This window comes from Delphinus delphis, chromosome 4 (genome assembly GCF_949987515.2).
Source record: "Delphinus delphis chromosome 4, mDelDel1.2, whole genome shotgun sequence".
Lineage (NCBI taxonomy): Eukaryota > Metazoa > Chordata > Mammalia > Artiodactyla > Delphinidae > Delphinus > Delphinus delphis.
In genome coordinates, this window is record NC_082686.1 from 115,928,270 (window position 1) to 115,949,430 (window position 21,161).

The following is a 21,161-nucleotide window of genomic DNA, read 5'->3' on the forward strand; positions in this document are numbered from 1 at the left end:
TGCTGCGTGGCTTGCAGGATCTTAGTTCCCTGACCAGGGATTGAACCTGGGCCCTGGCAGTGAAAGTGTCAAGTTCTGACCACTGGACTGCCAGGGAATTCCCAATGTATCATTTTTTTTAGATTCCACATATAAGCGATATCATATGATATTTGTCTGGTTTACTTCACTTAGTATGATAATCTGTGTTGCTACAAATGGCATTATTTCATTCTTTTTGATGGCTGAGTAATATTCCATCGTATACAGGTACCACATCTTCCTTATCCGTTCATCTGTTGATGGACATTTAGGTTGCATCCACGTCTTCGCTTTTGTAAATAGCGCTGCTATGAACATTGGGGTGCATGTATTTTTTCGAATTATGGTTTTCTCTGGATATATGCCCAGGAGTGGGATTGCAGGAGCATATGGTAGCTCTATTTTTAGTTTTTAAAGGAACTGCTATACTTTTCTCCATGGTGGCTGTACCATTTTACATTCCCACCAACAGTGTAGAAGGGTTCCTTTTTCTCCATGCTCTCTCCAGCATTTATTATTTGTAAACTTTTTGATGATGGCCATTCTGACTGGTGTGAGGTGACACCTCGTAGTTTTCATTTGCATTTCTCTAATAATTAGTGATGTTGAGCATCTCTTCATGTGCCTTTGGCCATCTGTATGTCTTCTTTGGAGAAGTGTGTATTTACCTTTTTTTTTTTTTTTTTTGCGGTACGCAAGCCTCTCACTGTTGTGGCCTCTCCCGTTGCGGAGCACAGGCTCCGGACGCGCAGGCTCAGCGGCCATGGCTCATGGGCCTAGCCGCTCCGCGGCATGTGGGATCTTCCTGGACTGGGGCACGAACCCGCATCCCCTGCATCGGCAGGTGGACTCGCAACCACTGCGCCACCAGGAAGCCCTGAGAAGTGTGTATTTAGATCTGCTGCCCTTTTTTTTTCTGAACAGAGACCAGGAGAAACAGGTTTATTTGGACTGAGAGTTGGAGAGTGAGAGGAGGACCTGAGATAGCATACTGAGCTAAGGGGTAGAGATCAGTTTCCAAAATGGCAGTCAGAGCTCATCAGACAAATGGACTCCACTTCCCAGCAGCCTTGCAGTGAGTGCAATCAATAAAAGGCCTGCTGGGAAATGTTTATTTGCCACTAAATCACCCAAGCATGCCACAATTACAAGAAAGGTACAGGTTGTCTTTTCCTTTCCATAATTAAATTTCCACAGCATCTCCCCAATCATGAGTATTACAAAAGAAAGTTAAAAAATCACATTTTACAGATCTTAGACTTGTCTTCAGCATTTAGCTCAAATCTCACCATCTTCAAAAAATAGTTCTCCTGCAAAATTCACCAGCTAAAAGTTCTATCCAAGCAGTTGGAGGATGGCCTTTGCCAGCCCATAGCAATTCTTTTCACAGCAGAGTGAGGCTTAGATTGCAGGGGTGGCGGGGGGAGGGACACAAGGGCTAATTTCCCCCAGTACAAGATGGCCTCTGAAGCTTGATGGGAGAGCAGAACTGGAGAGACTTGAGGGAAGGGTCCAGGCCTTGTATCCAGTCAGAGTCACTGCTGGAAGAGCAGGAGGAGGAGGAGGAATGCTTGCCATGTTTGTGGTGTTTCTGCTTCTTTTTATGAGCTTTTTTCATTTTCTTTTGCATCTTCTTGTCAATCACCATTCCTGGTCCAACCATGCCAGGAGCCAATGTATTCACAGGACACATACCAGGGGCAGGTGGTGGGTATGGAGAGGGGTAGGGACCTGAGGGTTGGCATCCTGGATACCCTGGTTGTGGCACAGGATGACAGGGCCCACCAGGGGGAAAGGCTGGATTCCCCTGGGGTGCTCCTGGGGGAGTGGGAAAGGGGCCTGGAGGAAAGATAGGGGTGGCAGGTGGTGGATGGGCAGGATTGCAACCTCCAGGGTACCCGACGTTGGGGGTGTGTGGATATGGCCCTGACTGCCCGGCATTGGGATTCCATATGTTCAGGTATTTCCTCCAGCCGAGGAATGGAAAAGGAAGGAAACTGAGGAATCCAGGCGTCCCGTCACCTCTACACCACTGCTTGGGCGGACTCCTGCTGCCCATTTTTTGATTGGGCTGTTTGTTTTTTGATGTTGAGCTGTATGAGCTGTTTGTATATTTTGGAGATTAACCCCTTGTTGGTCGCTTCATTTGCAAATATTTTCTCCCATTCTGTAGGTTCTCTTTTCATTTTGTTTATGGTTTCCTTTGCTGTGCAAAAGCTTTTAAGTTTAATTAGGTCCCATTTGTTTATTTTTGTTCTTATTTCCATTACTCTAGGAGACGGATCAAAAAAGATATTACTATGATTTATGTCAAAGAGTGTTCTGCCTATGTTTTCCTCTAGGAATTTTATAGTATCTAGTTTTACATTTAGGTCTTTAATCCATTTTGAGTTTTTGTGCATGGTGTTAGACAGTGTTCTAATTTCATTCTTTTGCATGTACTGTTCAGTTTTCCCAGCACCACTTATTGAAGAGGCTCTTTTCTCCATTGTATTTTCTTGCCTCCTTTGTCATAGACTAGTTGACCATAGATGAATAGGTTTATTTCTGGGCTTTCTATCCTGCTCCATTGATTTGTATTTCTGTTTTTGTGCCAGTACCATACTGTTTGGATTACTGTAGCTTTGTATTGTAGTCTGAAGTTAGGTAGTGTGATTCCTCCAGCTTCATTTTTCTTTCTCAAGATTGCCTTGGCTATTTGGGGTCTTCTGTGTTTCCATACAAATTAAAACTTTTTTTTGTTCTAGTTCTGTGAAAAATGCCATTGGTAATATGATAGAGATTGCATTGACTGTAGATTGTCTTCTGTGGTATAGTCATCTTGACAACATTGATTCTTCTAATCCAAAACATGGTATATCTTTCCATCTGTTTGTGTCATTATATCACATTTTATTTATCCATTCCTTATTTTTTTTGAATTTTTACCTTTTTTTAAACATCTTTATTGGAGTATAATTGCTTTACAATGGTGTGTTAGTTTCTGCTTTGTAACAAAGTGAATCAGTTATACATATACATATGTTCCCATATCTCTTCCCTCTTGCATCTCCCTCCCTCCCACCCTCCCTATCCCACCCCTCTAGGTGGTCACAAACCATTGAGCTGATCTCCCTGTGCTATGTGGCTGCTTCCCATTAGCTATCTATTTTACGTTTGGTAGTGTATATATGTCCATGTCACTCTCTCACTTTGTCACAGCTTACCCTTCCCCCTCCCCATATCCTCAAGTCCATTCTCTAGTAGGTCTGTGTCTTTATTCTCGTCTTACTCCTAGGTTCTTCATAACATTTTTTTTTCTTAGATTCCATATATATGTGTTAGCATATGGTATTTGTTTTTCTCTTTCTGACTTACTTCACTCTGTATGACAGACTCCAGGTCCATCCACCTCACTACAAATATCTCAATTTCGTTTCTTTTTATGGCTGAGTAATATTCCATTGTGTATATGTGCCACATCTTTATCCATTCATCCAATGATGGACACCTAGGTTGCTTCCATGTCCTGGGTATTGTAAGTAGAGCTGCAATGAACATTTTGGTACATGACTCTTTCTGAATTATGGTTTTCTCAGGGTATATGTCCAGTAGTGGGATTGCTGGGTCATATGGTAGTTTTATTTTCAGTTTTTTAAGGAACCTCCATACTGTTTTCCATAGTGGCTGTATCAATTTACATTCCCATCAAAGCCCAGAGATAAATCCATGTACATATGGTCACCTTATCTTTGATAAAGGAGGCAAGAATATACAGTGGAGAAAAGACAGCCTCTTCAATAAGTGGTGCTGGGAAAACTGGACAGATAACATGTAGAAGTATGAAATTAGAACACTCCCTAACACCATACACAAAAATAAACTCAAAATGGATTAAAGACCTAAATGTAAGGCCAAACACTGTCAAACTCTTAGAGGAAAACATAGGCAGAACACTGTATGACATAAATCACAGCAGGATCCTTTTTGACCCACCTCCCAGAGAAATGGAAATAAAGATAAACAAATGGGACCTAATGAAACTTAAAAGCTTTTGCACAGCAAAGGAAACCATAAAGAAGACAAAAAGACAACCCTCAGAATGGGAGAAAATATTTGCAAATGAAGCAACTGACAAAGGATTAATCTCCAAAATTTACAAGCAGCTTATGCAGCTCAATAACAAAAAACAAACAACCCAATCCAAAAATGGGCAGAAGACCTAAATAGACATTTCTCCAAAGAAGATATACAGATTGCCAACAAACCCATGAAAGAATGCTCAACATCATTAATCATTAGAGAAATGAAAATCAAAACTACAATGAGATATCATCTCACACCGGTCAGAATGGCCATCATCAAAAAATCTAGAAACAATAAATGCTGGAGAGAGTGTGGAGAAAAGGGAACCCTCTTGCACTATCCATTCATTATTGACAGACATTAAGGTTGTTTTAATATTTTGCCTATTCTAAATAACGTTGCAATGAACATGGGGTGCATATATCTTTTTGAGTTAATGTTTTTATTTCCTTTGGATAAATACCGAGAAGTGGAATTGCTGGATCATATGATAGTTCTGTTTTTAAGTTTTTGAGGAACCCCATACTGTTTTCCACAGCGGCCGCATCAATTTACATTCCCACCATGCGTGAAGGTTCTCTTTACTCCACATCTTCACCAACAATTGTTATTTGTTGTCTTTCTGATTATAGCCATTCTGACAGATGTGTGTGGTTTTGATTTGCATTTTCCTGATGTCTAGTTGATGTTGAACACCTTTTCACACACCTGTTGGCCATCTGTGTGCCTTCTTTGCAGAAATGTCTTTTCAGATCCTCTGCTCATTTTTTTTTTTTTTTCCTGCGGTACGCAGGCCTCTCACTGTTGTGGCCTCTCCCGTTGGAGAGCACAGGCTCCAGACGCGCAGGCCCAGTGGCCATGGCTCACGGACCCAGCCGCTCCATGGCATGTGGGATCCTCCCGGACCGGGGCACGAACCTGTGTCCCCTGCATCGGCAGGCGGACTCTCAACCACTGTGCCACCAGGGAAGCCCCTCTGCTCATTTTTTAATTGAAAACAATCTTTTGCTATTGAGTTGTATGAGATCTTTATATATTTTGGATATTAGCCCCTTATCAGATACATGACTTGCAAATATTTTCTCCCACTCTGTAGGTTGTGTTATCATTTTGTATATGGTTTCCTTTGCTGTGCACAAGCTTTTTAGTTTGATTAGGTCACATTTGCTTATTTTTTTTTTTTTCTTTTTGCGGTACGCGGGCCTCTCACTGTTGTGACCTCTCCCATTGCGGAACACAGGCTCCGGACGCGCAGGCTCAGCGGCCGTGGCTCACGGGCCTAGCCGCTCCGCGCCATGTGGGATCTTCCCGGACCGGGCAAGAACCCGCGTCCCCTGCATCGGCAAGCGGACTCTCAACCACTGCGCCACCAGGGAAGCCCACATTTGCTTATTTTTGCTTTTGTTTTCCTTGCCTGAGGAGACCGATTCAAAAAATATTGCTAAGAATGATGTCAAAGAGCAAACTGCCTATGTTTTCTTCCAGGAGTTTTATGATTTCAGGCAGGTCTTACACTTAAGTCTTTAATCAGTTTTGAGTTTATTATTGTATATGGTGTGAGAAAGTAGTCCAGTTTGAATCTGTAGCTGTCCTGTTTCTTCAACACTATTTATTGAAGAGGCTGTCTTTTCCTCATTGTATATTAACTGACCATATAAGTGTGGATTCATTTCTGGGCTCTCTATTCTGTTCTGTTGATCTACACGTCTGTTTTTTGCTAGTACCACAGTGTCTTGATTTCTGTTTGCTTTGCAGTATAGTTTGAAATCAGGGAGCATACTTCTAGCTGTGTTCTTCTTTTTCCAGATTGTTTTAGCTTTCCAGTTTCTTTTGTATTTCCATACAAATTTTAGAATTATTTGTTCTAGTTCTGTGAAAGTTGACATTGGAATTTTTATAGGGATTGCATTGAATCTTTATTTTATTTTTAAAGAATAACTTTCAATTACAGCAGCTTTTATTATCTTTTAAAATTTTTAGTATTTATTTATTTTATTTCTGGCTGTATCGGGTCTTAGTTGCGGCGTGCTGGATCTTCGTTGTGGCATGTGGGATCTTTTCGATGGGGCACGTGGGCTTCTCACTAGTTGTGGTGTAGGGGCTTCTTTCTAGTTGCAGGACACGGGCTTAGTTGCCCCGTGGCATGTGGGATCTTAGTTCCCTGACCAGGGATCGAACCTGCGTCTGCTGTACTGGAAGGCAGATTCTTTACCACTGGACTACCAGGGAAGTCCCAGCAATGTCTTCCGATATGAAAAAATTTCATCCCTACTTCAAAATATATACAAAAATGAAATCCTAAGAAATTAGGTATCTAAATTGGAAAAAAATTTAAACCATTAGCAGAGAGTGTAGGAAATATCTTTTTGAGCTTTCTTGGGAAACATTTTTAAAACTGACCCAAAAAGTAGAGACCATAAGAGACTGTGAAATTTCACCGTATGAGAATTATAAGGGCATGCACAATTAGACAAGTTAAAAAACAAGCAGCACACTGGAAGAAAATATTTATAAGCTATAAAACATAAAGGATTAGTAGCTTGAATATATAAAAATTTTCAAATGAATAAAGAATAGTCTCATAGGTCTAATAGAAAAAAAGACTTAAGGATATAAACTGACAATAAGCAGACATGAATATATCAATGAACAGATTTCTACTCAGTTGTATAAAGGAAGTATAACTTCTTCATTTACATAATTGACTTCATCTTCCTCCTGAGCCTCCACCTCATTGGTATGGGGGATTTGGAGTTGGGGGTTGGGGAATAGGTACACTGTAAACTTTCCAGATAAGTGAATCTCAGACATTTTTGGTTCTCATTCATCTTCAGATAACACAGCACCTTTTTGTAAATGTTTCCCGTTTGGATTCTCTCCTCCTTTCCTTGCTTCTCCTTAGGATGGTGGCTGGGAACATGGTAGGTGGCGATTAGCCAATCTGAGTACCATCCTCCATCTTATTTTCCCCAGATTCTTAAATGGGAAGCAAGGAAAAAACCTCCTTTTCTTGGCCTTTGCTTCAGCTAATGCTAAGGATTTTTACTCATAGAAGCTGAAAGTCATGATACATGTGAGTGATGAATGCTTACATTCTCTATTCTGTCCCTCTTTTATTTTCCACATCCTACTCTTGGGTAAGAGTGGCCTTTTCCTCTTTCCATTCTCATCCAGTTAGGACTCTTCAGTCCTCTCTGCATGATGATTTCTATTAAAATTCTATGTTCAGTCTTCCAAACATTGCTGTTGATATTTAAAGGTTGCTTAAGAAATTAAATGTAACTTTTCTGTCTGGAGAAAGATTGATTCTCATGACACTTGCCTAATAACTCCAGGCTGAAAGCTAACCTCTTTAATCTGGGTTGTATCTGTCCTCCCCACCGAAAAGATTAAAGCCATTAGACTTGATGGGTGATAAGTTGAAAGACAGTAAGACTTACAATGTATGAAAATATATCTGATGAATGGATAAAGAAGATGTGGTACATATATATAATGGAATACTACTCAGCCATAAAAAGGAATGAAATAATGCCATTTGCAGCAACATGGATGCAACTAGAGATTATCATACTAAGTGAAGTCAGAAAGAGAAAGACAAATATCATATATCACTTATATGAGGAATCTAAAACATGACACAAATGAACCTAAGTGTGAAACAGAAACAGAATCACAGACATACAGAACAGACTGGTGGTTGCCAAGGGGGAAGGGGTTGGGGGAGGGATGGAGTGGGAGGTTGGGGTTTAGCAGATGTAAGCTTTTATATATAGAATGGATAAACAACAGGTCCTACTGTAAAGCACAGAGAACTATATTCAAGATCCTATGATAAACCATAATGGAAAAGAATATTAAAAAAAGAAGGTATACATATGTATAGTTAAAAAAAATATTTATTTGGTTGTGCCGGGTCTTAGTTGCCGCAGGTGGGCTCCTTAGTTGCAGCACATGGGTTCCTTAGTTGTGGCATGCATGTGGGGTCTGGTTCCCTGACCAGGGATCGAACCCGGGCCCCCTGCATTGGGAGTGTGGAGTCTTAACCACTGCACCAGCAGGAAAGTCTCTATATATGTATAATTGAATCACTTTGCTGTACAGCAAAAATTAACACAGCATTGTAAATCAACTATACTTCAGTTAAAAAAGAGAAAATATAAATGAAATTGCTTTAAAAAATATTATTCTCATTACATGTGAAAAATTGCACTATCTTACCAGTAGCTAGGAAATTGCAAATTTGAAAAATGAGATACCACTGGCAAACAGTTTAAAGTTTGGTGAAAGACTGCTAGAGGCTGTTTAAACTGTTGCAACCACCCAAGAGAACAATTGGCACTATGAAGAAAACTGTAAATGTATATATTATGCCACCCGTCAATACAACTTCTAAGTATACTTCCTAGAGGAACTCTTCCTCAGTTGCATAAGATGACAAGTGTGAGGATATTCACTGCAGTTTCATTTGTAATACTAAAAACTATGCAAATATCCATTAATAAATTAACAAATAAAATATAGTATATTCATATGATGGAAACAAAAACCTTTAGGAGAAATGGACCATATATATATCTATAAGTGATGATTTCAAAAATAACTGAGGAAAAATGTGAACTGAAGAATATAATGCCAGTTATAAAAATTTAATTGTTCACAAAGCAACATAAACATTGATTATTTATATCTCCATACATGTAGCATTCATGTATTGACTAGAATGATACCCCCGAAATTCATGATGTTATGAGAATCCTCTGGGAATGGGCAGCAGGAAATGGGGATCAAAGGGTATGACTACATTATCTTTAATAATTTCTTTACAGTAAAAAAGACTTTAAAGAAATAGTACTAAGAAGTAACAGCTGCCAAGTCTGGGTGATGGGCTCATGAGCATGAAAAAGTGCTCAGTAATAAATTAGACCAGGGAATTCCCTGGTGGTCCAGTGATTAGGACTCTGCACTGCTGAGGGCCTGGGTTTGATCCCTGGTTGGGCAAGTAAGATCCCACAAGCTGGAATGTCCATGATGTGAAGCTGAGTGTGTCCTCGCGTGTAGCAGTTCTTCTTATCACCCCCATGGGGAAATCAAGGCAAAGCCTAGACTGCCATGAAATTAAAAATTAGCCATTTGATTGTTAAAGTACAGGGGAATGTGGCATTGTACAAACTGTTTCTTTAAGGAAAAAAATCATAGCTTCCCCTTTCCTCCTTCCATTAAATATTGCTTTCACTCATTTTTTCGTTGTATTTTTAGAAATATTTCCAAAAAGTCCAGTGTATTACATTTGTGCCATTTATTCATTTATTTATTCAATGTGCATTTATCTTGACTGACCAGCTCCGGGGAAAAGTGTTAGGAAAGCAAGAAGAAAGGAAAAATGAAAGTCGGTAATCAGACTTCATTTAAATATTCAAGACCTATATGAAGAAAATTATAATTTCTTTACTGCTAGTTAAAGACCAGAATAAATGGAGATGAACATCAAGATAAAAAGAACCATATCTGTGGTGGACAGTGTGATGCACCAACCAGAATCTTCTTCAGTGAGAGTTGTTTCCATAACTGGCTTCAGCTATTATCCCCTTTATAAACTGTCTCCAGTGAGGAAAGCTGCCTTGCCCAGAGCCATGGCCCTTCCCTGGTTTCTCACACCGAAAGACTGATGGATGAGGGAATTGGGCTATTTCAACCTAACCTGGGACAGCTCTGACCAGCCATTCTAACTCCAGAGCTCCCAGTGAGGTTGGCTGAGGCTGTCGCTGGACCTCCTATACCTCGTCTTCTCTCTCTGACCACTACTGTTTACTTTGCTTCTCTTTCACAAGGATCTTCTTAATAATATTGTGCATGCTAAAAAAAAATGATCAGAAGCATTTCAGAGGACACTGCGGAGGTCATACAGGTAAAACTACAATTACAAAAGGAAGGAAAAAACCTGGAATGGAGAGAAAGAAGAGATGCATGGGAAGGTGATGAAAAAGGGGATAAACTGGAAAAAAATTGAGGTGAGTTTGAGGCAAGAGTAGCGGTGAAACAAGAAAAATGGAGTTGGCCGAAGGTGACAGAGGTGGAATAAACAGCTCATGCAGCAGTGGCAAGGGATCTAAACATCCATGGTTGGCTATATGTGGTCTACCCTTGTGAAAAGTCCTTACCAGAATCTACTTTTGTAAAAAAATCTTTTTGCTGCTGTCGATCAAGGCATTTTGCTTAAAAAAAAACCCAAAACCCGAGAACTAACAAAACCAAAATAAAAAACGCAGCTGCCCTCTGTCCATGAATGAAGATGCTGCATCTCTGAGCGGTGGCATGGGCTCAAAGTGAGTGTAGGTAGATCACTAAGTGCCGGAAGCTGGGTGCAAGGAATTGTAGGAGGCAGTTCATTCCGGGATCAGGCATTTTCCGCCCTTGAGCAGAGGACCATGAGAGGGCGTTGGGGGCGCTCGTGAGGACCCGGACAAGGAGAGGGAGGTAGAGGTTGGAGTGGTGGGTCGGGGAAGGGCTCCGGAAGGTGCAAGTACAGGTTGTCGTCATGGTGAGGAGAGCCTCTCTCTGGACTGGGGTTGGGCGCCCGAGGCCAGGGCTCTGGGACAAAGCCCTGCGCGCTGGGGCCTGACACCCTTGCCGCGGGGCTGCGGAGCCCTGTGACGTAGCCGGCTTCAGCATCCATCCCAGGCGGCAGGAACTCGGCGTCCGCGTCCTCCTTGTTGGCCTCTTCTTGGCAGGCGATCTCTGGGACAGCTGCGCACAAGAATCCTGGCTCCAGGGCCATGTACTCCCCTGGAGCGCTCAGGAAAGCGCCCCGTCCCAGGCCCTGTCCCCACGGGCCTTCCACACCCGAGCCCAGGAGGGCCTCGGGGACCAGCATGAGGATGTGATCTCCGAGAGACACTTGCAGCACGGACGTGGGCTCGGGCTCCAGCAGCAGGTCGACGTCGTCCAGGGGCAGGTGCAGGCCACAGCCGGCGGGCAGGACCACCATGGAGGTTAGCGCGCCCTTGGCCAGGGGCTCAGGCACGTTGTCCATGCTGGGCACCGCCTCAGCTTCGGGTTCCTCCATTCGATGGCGCTTACCAGGGCCAGGTCCTCCGGGCTGCGGCCCCCACCAGTCCGCAAGGTAGGCGATGGGGCTGCGGGGCCGGCTGCCCATCACCTTGACCGACGGACCTGCGGGCGGCGGTCCCAGAGCCTGGCAGAGGGCGAGGAGGCGCTCGGTCCTGCACGCTGTGACGGGTCTCGATGACAGGTGAGGCAAGCCGGGACGGGCCGAATGGGGCGCAGGACAGCGCGATGCGGGTCGAGTCCTCGGAGCTCTGGGGTCACCTCCCAAGAGTACCGCAGTCCAGGTTTCTAGCGGAGCTGCGTCTGCAGCTGGGTTGGGCCTCGGGCGTTGGAATCTTCAGCTCTTCACGCTGACCCCTATGCGCGCTGGATGATTAACAACATGGGATGTCATGTGACCTGCGGCTGCCGGGAAGTCTCAGTGTAAGCCCCGCCTTCTGCCAGAGATAGGATTGGATCAGCGTTAGTGCAATGCAGGAGCGGGAGAGTTTTGTTTTTTTTTAAACGAAAGTGTAGCATAATACTCCTTGGGTGCCCGTATGCGGCCCAGTGGTCTTTATTACTTTTATTCTTGGGAAAATATCCAAAATACAATCTCATCAACTGCTTGCTTACTTTTAGAAGTAGCTTATGTCTAATGTCTTCTAAGATTTTCCATGAGGCTATGAAAAGCCTTTATCCCACCACCAGTCACTCCTTCCCAACCCTACCCACATGGTTCTTGAAATTCTTTTCACCCAGGAGACAAATTAGAAATGCAATTTTTCTTCGGTAAAAAAACTTGAAAATATTCAAGTGAAATGGACTGATTGCAGTTTTTGTTGTTTCTGGAGACCAGTATGTGGTAATTATTAATAACAGTACGGAAATTTTATCATGAAGTTAGCCTTTGTCTTTAAACTTGCTGTCTGACGTATTATAATGAGTTTAAAAAGTTAGTTTATTCACTTCTCATTAGTGAAGGTCAGAGGAGAGAAGGAAATTTTACAAAATTAAACACCAGGGTTGTGTTGGACTTGGGAATTAAATACACACATGTTTAACTTTAAAACAGAGATCTTTGACATTTTACCTATACGCTTATGGCAAAAAACCTAGATGTGGAATTGCTGGGTAGTAGTGTGTGGCACCAGAACAATAGGAGAGATAAAGCCAGACTGCTTTCTTAAATAGTTGTCCTAATTTATATTTCTGTGAGCAGTGGGTAAGTGTTCCCTTTCCACCACATCCTTGCCAACACTTAGTATGGTTAGATTTCTAAGCATTTTCCAATCTGATGGTATTTCATCATTTATTTATACTGTATTTCTCTGATTACTTATAAGGTTGATCATGTTTTCATATGTATTGGCCACTTGTGTAACATCTGTGTAGTATGTGTTTATGTCTTTTGCCCATTTTTGGCTGTTACTGAATTTTGGAACTTCTTTTATATTTATGTGTGTTGAAATTATCTTTTCCCATTTTGTGGCTTGTTTGTATTCACATTCTTTATAGTGCCTTTTGATAAACAGAATTTCTTAACTTTAATATAGTTTCAGATGTATTAGTGTTGTTCTCTATGCTTTGTAATTTTTGTGTATTGTTTAAGAAATACTCCCTATTCCAAGATAATTTTTATATCTTCCGAATATTTAAATCTTCGCTTTTCAAAATTTAAACTCTTTATCCAAATCCAGATTTAAAAATGATTGTTTTCTATGGATGAGACAGTGATTCAATTTCAATTTTTTCCTCATTGTGCATGTTGACCCAATTCTTTTATTGAAAAGTGCTTTCCTGGGACTTGCCTGACAGTCTGTTGGTTAAGACTCTGTGCTTCCACCGCAGGGGACATGGGTTTGATCCCTGGTCGGGGAACTAAGATCCCACAAGCTGCGCAGCATGGCCAAAAAAAAAAAAATCTTTTCTCTTTGAACTGCATCATTTCCTGGGTTACATACTTTTTGGTTTACGTGTGGATATGTTTTTCATCTATTATGATGCACTGATTTAATTGTCTAACCAGAAGCAATTTCACACAATTAATACGTTTAATACATTGTTTGCAAAATATTTAACATATAATAATTAATGCAATACTAATTAAATTAGTATACTTTCATAATAAGTTTTTTAGTCGACGAAATCTTTGTTTATGACCATTTTTGAAAAATGGATTTATTAAGCAAAGAATTCCTGGTCAAAACACTTGTTTTCTAGCAGTACTGCTATTATTCCACTGTTTACTGTCTTCCATTGCTGTTTCTGAGAAGTCAGTTGTCTGACTGAATTGCCTTTTTATTGTAGTTGTCTTTTCTTTCTGCTTATAAAAAATATTCTCTTTGGATTTGGTGTTTTGTGGGCTTATAGTAGTCTGTCTAAATGTGTATTTTTTAAAATTTATCAATCTTGAAAGTTGTTGTGCTTCCTGAATGAGGACACTATACTATGTCCCAGAACTATGTATATTCTTGCAAATAGGCTTCTTTTCCCTTTCTTCCATGCTGAAAGTCTTGCCACCTCTACCTGCCATAGGATCATGAAGACTAATTTCATCATGCCTTTTACTCCTGTTCATTGTAGGAAACCGTTCATCCCTAATATCTCAGATTAAAAATCTTCAAATACTCAGTACCTGGCCTTTTCTCACTACCTCATATCCTTCTCCTTTTCATTCTGCCTTCTGGAACTCATAGTCAATCACAGAACTAAAAACTCTTCAACTTCTGTGATATTCCCTTTAACTTTCTTTTTATAACTGAAACCTGCTTCTTCTGAGTTCCCTTTTTTCCCTGGAGGCTTCTCAAGTGGAGGCTATTTTCTCTCACATACCCCTAGTACCCATGGCTGGAGGTACAGTGTATGTTATTCTTGCTCCTCATTGATGTTTCCCATTCATATCTCCATTATTCCTGAATTTCACATCATCAGAGTATAACCACTGTCTAATCTGTCTTGGTGCAATCCTCTACCCTCTTTCCAACTGTAGGACGCCTCTCCCTCACTCCTTAAATGTTTTTTACTCTTGGCTTTCTGTCACTTTCTATTGTTATTTGGTTGTACCAGGTCTTAGTTGCTGCTTGTGGGCTCCTTAGTTGTGGCATGCAAACTCTTAGTTGTGGCATGCATGTGGGATCTGGTTCCCTGACCAGGGATCGAACCCAGGCCTGCTGCATTGGGAGCATGGAGTCTTAACCACCGCACCACCAGGGAAGTCCCTCTGTCACTCTCTCTTGATGCTGTCATAATTCTTGGTGATTTCAAAATGCACATTAGGTAGTTTTTACAGAACACTGGTGTATCTCTATCTTATACCACTCCCCTGCATTCTAGACTCCCATCTCTCACTTTCTACTAAACATCTCCACTGAATATGTAACAGGCACTTCACATGACATATGTCCAAAATTGAACATTTTTTTCTATATGTACTACCCTTAGGTCTTTCCAATTTCAGAAAATAACAATTGCATTTTTTTTGCCCTTGTCCCAAACCCTAAAGTTATCCTAGCATCTCTCTCACCTCTTGCATGAGGAAATTCTGTTTTCTCTGTCTTCAGAATGTATCCAACTACATGCCACTTCATATCACTCCTCTTCCTATTACTTTAATGTAAGGCACCGTTACTTCTTGTGTGAATTATTGTACTCCATGAAGGCAGTAATTTTTAACTATTTTGTTCTTGGCTGTACTCCTGGAGTTTGGAAAGGTGCCTGGTACATAGTAGGCACTTAATGCATGTTTGTTGAATGAATGAGTGACTGATTTTTTTCTGTCATCACATCTGGAGAATTTCTCATTCATTATTTCTGTGAATAAAGCTACTTCCTGTGCTTTCAGTGTTCCCCCTCTCTATCTACAACAGTCATGTAGTAGAACTACTCCCTCTCTGATAATGTCTCTTAGTCTCCCTTTCATATTTTATGTTTTTACCCTCCTTAGCTTTATGGATGATTTCTCTAGCTCAGTGTTTCCATTTTCTTTTTTTAATTTTTATTTTATATTGGGATATAGTTGATTTACAATGTTGTGTTAGTTTCCAGTGTAACAGCAATGTGGTTCAGTTATACATATACATATATCCATTCTTTTTCAGATTCTTTTCCCATATAGGTTATTGTAGAATATTGAGTAGACTTCCCTGTGCTATACAGTAGGTCCTTGTTGATCATCTATTTTATATATAGTAATGTGTATATGTTAATCCCAAACTCCTAATTTATCCCTCCCCCCACCTTTCCCTTTGGTAACCATAAGTTTGTTTTCGAAGTCTGTGAGTCTGTTTCTGTTTTGTAAATAAATATCATCTTTTTAGATTCCACTTTTAAGTGATATCATACGATATTTGTCTTTCTCTGTCTGACTTACTTCACTTAGTATGATATTCTCTGGGACCATCCACGTTGTTGCAAATGACATTATTTCTTTTTTATGGCTGAGTAGTATTCCATTTTATATATGTATCACATCTTCTTTATCCACCCCTCTGTCGATGGATATTTAGGTTGCTTCTGTGTCTTGCTATTGTAACTAGTGCTGCAGTGAACACTGGGGTGCATGTATCTTTTTGAATTAGAGTTTTATCCAGATATATGCCCAGGAGTGGGATTGCTCGATCATGTGGTAGTTCTATTTTTAGTTTTTTAAAGACCCTTCCTACTGTTTTCCATAGTGGCTGCACCAACTTACATTCCCACCAGCAGTGTAGGAGGGTTCCCTTTTCACCACACCCTCTCCAGCAATTATTATTTGTAGACTTTTAAATGATGGCCATTCTGACCAGTGTGAGGTGATACCTCACTGAAGTTTTGATTTGCATTTCTCTAATATTTAGTGATGTTGAGCATCTTTTCATGTGTTTTTTTTTAAATATAGATTTATTTATTTATTTATGGCTGTGTTGGGTCTTCCTTGTTGCTCACGGGCTTTCTCTAGTTGAGGCGTGTGGGGACTACTCTTCACTGCAGTGCGTGGGCTTCTCATTGCAGTGGCTTCTCTTGCTGGCGGAGCATGGGCTCTAGGCACGCAGGCTTCAGTAGTTGTGGCATGTGGGCTCAGTAGTTGTGGCTCACGTGCTCTAGAGTGCAGGCTCAGTAGTTGTGGTGAACGGGCTTAGTTGCTCCGCAGCATGTGGGATCTTCCCGGACCAGGGATCGAACCCGTGTCCCCTGCATTGGCAGGTGATTCTTAACCACTGCTCCACCAGGGAAGTCCCTCATGTGCTTTTTGGCCATATTTATTTCTTCTTTGGAGAAATGTTTATTTAGGTCTTCTGCCCAATTTTTGATTGGGTTGTTTGTTTTATTGAGCTGCATGAGCTGTTTGTATGTTTTGCAGATTAGTCCCTTGTCAGTCGCATCGTTTGCAGATATTTTCTCACATTTGTGGGTTGTCTTTTCATTTTATTTATGATTTCCTTTACTGTGCAAAAGCTTTATGGGTGACTTCTCTAGTTCAGTGTTCCCATCCATTTTTAATTCTGTCTAAACTGTTGTTTAACCCATTCATTGTATTTCTCACTTCCATGTTTACAAATTTAATCCCCAGAAATTTTCTTTAGTTCCCTTTTAAAGTTGCCATATCTTTTGATATTTTTTCTTGGCTACACTTATGTTGCCCTCTTTTGTGTCCTCAAATCATATTAATTTTATTTTAAGATAGTTTATATATGATAATTCATCAATTTCAATCATTTGAGGGACTGATTTACCTTTTCCTTGTTTTGAATATTTCTCATTTTTTCTTACTTATGGTGGTTTCTTCCCTTATGTGTTCTCTGATTTTGGATTATAAGTTTAGAATCACAAGAAGGTCATCTCTGAGAAGGTACTTAGCCCTGAGTATAAGCTGTATTCTCAGAGAAAATTTGTTTTACTTTTGCCAGGTTAACCGTCTACCAGAGAATATCTTGAACTAAACTGTCACCTACCCCCTATTCTGTTCGATTCTACCTGGAGCCAAGGCTGAGACAGATACATTTATGTCCCATCTCCTTTTGTTTTATGAGGTGTTTTTTTTTCTTTTTCTTGTTAGATTAGCTATTGGAGGTATTTTCTGGAAGCCTGGGATTTTTTTCAGGGCTGTGTGACCCGGACTTTTATTCGCTCCCCCATAAATGGGCCATTAAAACCAAAGCTCTAGGTCATCATAGAATGTTAGGTATCCCCATGTACCTTCTTGTTTTAGCATACACTTTCCTGTCTGGGTTTGTGATATGTCATCATTTTTGACCTTGGAAGATTTCTCTTACGTTTTTACTAGCTGTGATATGCCTTTAAAATATTAAAATAATTTTTATCCATCAGTTTCATGAGTGTTCCTCTTGAGGATATTTTGTACTGTTTGGTTCACATGTTGCTAAAAATGGGTACCCTCAGTTATTTCTAATGTAGATTATGAGGCTCTTGCAATAGAAGGTATAATTTTGCAAACAGGGCCATCTTCCCTCTTCATAATAATCAGATAATTAGGCTGGGACTTGTGTCTGGTTGATTGCTATGTTTTGGGGGTAAGGAGGAGAGATTGTGGAATTGTGGTGGGAATTGTGGATGAGATGGTAGTACAGGGGATTCCTTCTACTGGAGGCAGAGAGCAATGATAGGAAATATTAAAGCATATTAAATATAGACATCTACTTTGAAAAGAAAGACACAAGCTTGCAGGGACCAGAGACAGAGTAGAAAATCCAATCTCTGAATGGACAGCTGATATTTTGATGTATTTGGGGCACTGAGACTAAAATATATAATGGCAGCTGGGATTTCTGTTCTTTTGAGGGGGCTCAAAATCAGCCCATTGCCAATCATCAGAGGTTGAAGAGGCAGTGACCACTATTTCAAGGTTGTACCTGTGGTTGATCAGGAAAGACAGGTGGAAACTGCAAATGACCAGTTGTGATTTGTGACATGTAATTGCTTGGGGATTAGACCTGTGACGTTCTAGAGTTCCAAAAGCCATGGCTCTGAGTTGTTTTCCACTAGGAAGTGGAAATTATAAAAAATTATAACTGTGAGATGAAGAAGATGAATTCTCACTCAAAAGGCACCCACCAATGAAATGACCAAGCACATGCGGCAATCCAAAGTGATGAAAGAACAAAGAATAGGAGATTTTACTTGTGAGGAAATTGAATTAAGGGAGCCATTAATTAATGTTTAAATAATTTCAAAACATAAAGGATGGAATACCATCCATGAAACAAAAATAGGAGTTTATAATACTAAGTGGGGAAGTTTTGAAACAAGAATAAGGAAGTAAAATCTTGAAAAAAATTCTTTGAAATAAATACATTCTTGTAGAAGTATAAACAGAAGAAACTTGATTAAAGTATTAATTGGATTAAAAAATAGAAAGCTGGAGTTGATAAAGCATACAGCACATGATATTAAGATGTTAAGAGTCATGGGAGATTGAGCAGTGCCACTGTTTATCTGATTGGATTTCCAGACATGAGGATGTGTTTTTTTTAAAATTAATTTATTATTTTTGGCTGTGTTGGGTCTTCGTTTCTGTGCGAGGGCTTTCTCTAGTTGCGGCGAGTGGGGGCCACTCTTAATCGCGATGCGCGGGCCTCTCACTATCGTGGCTCTCTTGTTGCGGAACAGGCTCCAGACGCGCAGGCTCAGTAGTTGTGGCTCACGGGCCCAGGTGCTCCGCGGCATGTGGGATCTTCCCAGACCAGGGCTCGAACCCGTGTCCCCTGCATTGGCAGGCAGATTCTCAACCACTGCGCCACCAGGGAAGCCCGAGGATGTGTGTTATTACAAGAGATAGAGCCTAAGATTTTGTGGGATTTCAGGCAAGAGATAATTTCCCATATTGATAGTTAACCAAATCCATCGAGCCAAATAAAAATAGAATCTACCCCTAGAGATGTTACAGTAAAACTGTAGGATGCCAAAGGAAAAGAAAAATTTTAAAATATGCTAAAATGTCAAAAAATACTTAGGAATAAGCCTGACCAAGGGGGTTAAAGACTTATATGCTGAGAACTATAGAACACTGATAAAGGACATTGAAGATGATTCAAAGAAATGGAAAGATATCCCATGCTCTTGGATTGGAAGAATCAATATTGTAAAATGGCCATACTCCCCAAGGCAATGTACAGATTTAATGCGAGCCCTATCAAATTACCCATGACATTTTTCACAGAACTAGAACAAATAATCCTAAAATTTATATGGAACCATAAAAAACCCAGAGTTGCCAAAGCAATCCTGAGGAAAAAGAACAAAGTTGGAGGCATAACCTCCTTCTTCAGACAATACTACAAAGCTACAGTAATCATAATAGTGTGGTATTGGCACAAAAACAGACATATGGATCAATGGAACAGAATAGAGAGCCCAGAAGTAAACCCACACACCTACAGTCAGTCTTTGACAAAGGAGGCAAGCATATACAACATAGAAAGACAGTCTCTGCAGCAAGTGATGTTGGGAAAGCTGGACTGCTGCATGTAAATCAGTGATATTAGAACAGTCCCTCGCCATTCTCTCATACACTACCAAACGTAAAATAGATAGCTAGTGCGAAGCAGCCGCATAGCACAGGGAGATCAGCTTGGTGGTTTGTGATCACCTAGAGCGGTGGGATAGGGAGGGTGGGAGGGAGGGAGACGCAGGAGGGAAGAGATATGGGGACATATGTATGTGTATAACTGATTCACTTTGTTATAAAGCAGAAACTAACACACCACTGTAAAGCAATTATACTCCAATAACGATGTTAAAAAAACAGTCCCTCACACCATACACAAAAATAAACCCAAAATGGCTTAAAGGTTTAAATATAAGACATGACACCATAAAACTCCTAGAAGAGAACATAGACAAAATATTCTCTGACAAAAATCGTAGCAGTGTTTCCATAGGTCAGTCTCCCAAGGCAATAGAAATAAAAGCAAAAATAAACAAATGGGACCTAATCAAACTTACAAGCTTTTACACAGCAAAAGAAACCATAAACAAAATGAAAAGACAGCCTATGGATGGGGGAAAAAATTTGCAACTGATATCACTGACAAGGGCTTAATTTCCAAAATATACAAACAGGTTATATAACTCTATAACAAAAAACCCAAAGAATCCAATCAAAAAATGGGCAGGGCTTCCCTGGTGGCGCAGTGGTTGAGAGTCCGCCTGCCGATTCAGGGGACACGGGTTCGTGCCTGGTCCGGGAAGATCCCACATGCCATGGAGCGGCTGGGCCCCTGAGCCATGTCCGCTGAGCCTGCGCATCCGGAGCTTGTGCTCCACAACGGGAGAGGCCGCAACAGTGAGAGGCCTGCGTACTGCAAAAAAAAAAAAAAAAAAAAAAGGGCAGAAGACCTAAATAGACATTTCTCCAAAGAAGACATACAGAAGGCCAAAAAGCACATGAAAAGATGCTCAACATCTCTAATTACTAGACAAATGCAAATCAAAACTACAATGAGGTTATCACCTCACACTGGTCAGCATGACCATCATTAAAAAGTCCACCTATAATAAATGCTGGAGAGGGTGTGGAGAAAAGGGAACTCTCCTACAGTGTTGAAGGGAATGTAAATTGGTGCAGCCATTATGGAGAACAGTATGGAGATTCCTTAAAAAACTAAAAACAGTTGCTATATGGTCCAGCAGTCCCACTCCTGGGCAAATATCCAGAGAAAACTCTAATTTGAAAAGATACATGCACCCCAGTGTTCATAGTATCACTGTTTAAAATAGCCAACTGGCTACTTCCTTGGTGGCGCAGTGGTTAAGAATCTGCCTGCCAGTGCAGGGGACACGGGTTTGAGCCCTGGGCTGGGAAGACCCCACATGCCACCAAGCAACTAAGCCCGTGTGCCACAACTACTGAAGCCCACTAGGCTAGAGCCCACAAGCCACAGCTACTGAGCCCACATGCCATTACTGAAGCCTGCGTGCCTAGACCCCGTGCTCTGCAACAAGAGAAGCCACCGCAATGAGAAGCCTGCGCACTGCCACGAAGAGTAGCCCCCACTCGCTGCAACTAGAGAAAGCCCACATGCAGCAAC

At 41.0% G+C, this 21,161-nt stretch overlaps 1 protein-coding gene and 1 pseudogene across 1 annotated transcript; both read right to left on the bottom strand.

Moving 5' to 3' along the window:
* Nucleotides 1-1,459: 1,459 nt before the first annotated feature.
* On the bottom strand, nucleotides 1,460-2,080 carry LOC132424449 (proline-rich protein 13 pseudogene; annotated as a pseudogene).
* Nucleotides 2,081-10,483: 8,403 nt separating this feature from the next.
* LOC132424450 (proline-rich protein 23C-like) lies at nucleotides 10,484-11,242 on the bottom strand. Its single transcript, XM_060010166.1, has one exon. It carries the CDS (start codon nucleotides 11,240-11,242, stop codon nucleotides 10,484-10,486), a length of 759 nt encoding a protein of 252 aa, XP_059866149.1.
* Nucleotides 11,243-21,161: the final 9,919 nt, after the last annotated feature.

Excerpts from the sequence above, each read along its gene's own strand:
- LOC132424450 (XM_060010166.1), bottom strand. The coding sequence starts at position 11,242 with ATGGGCAGCCGGCCCCGCAGCCCCATCGCCTACCTTGCGGACTGGTGG.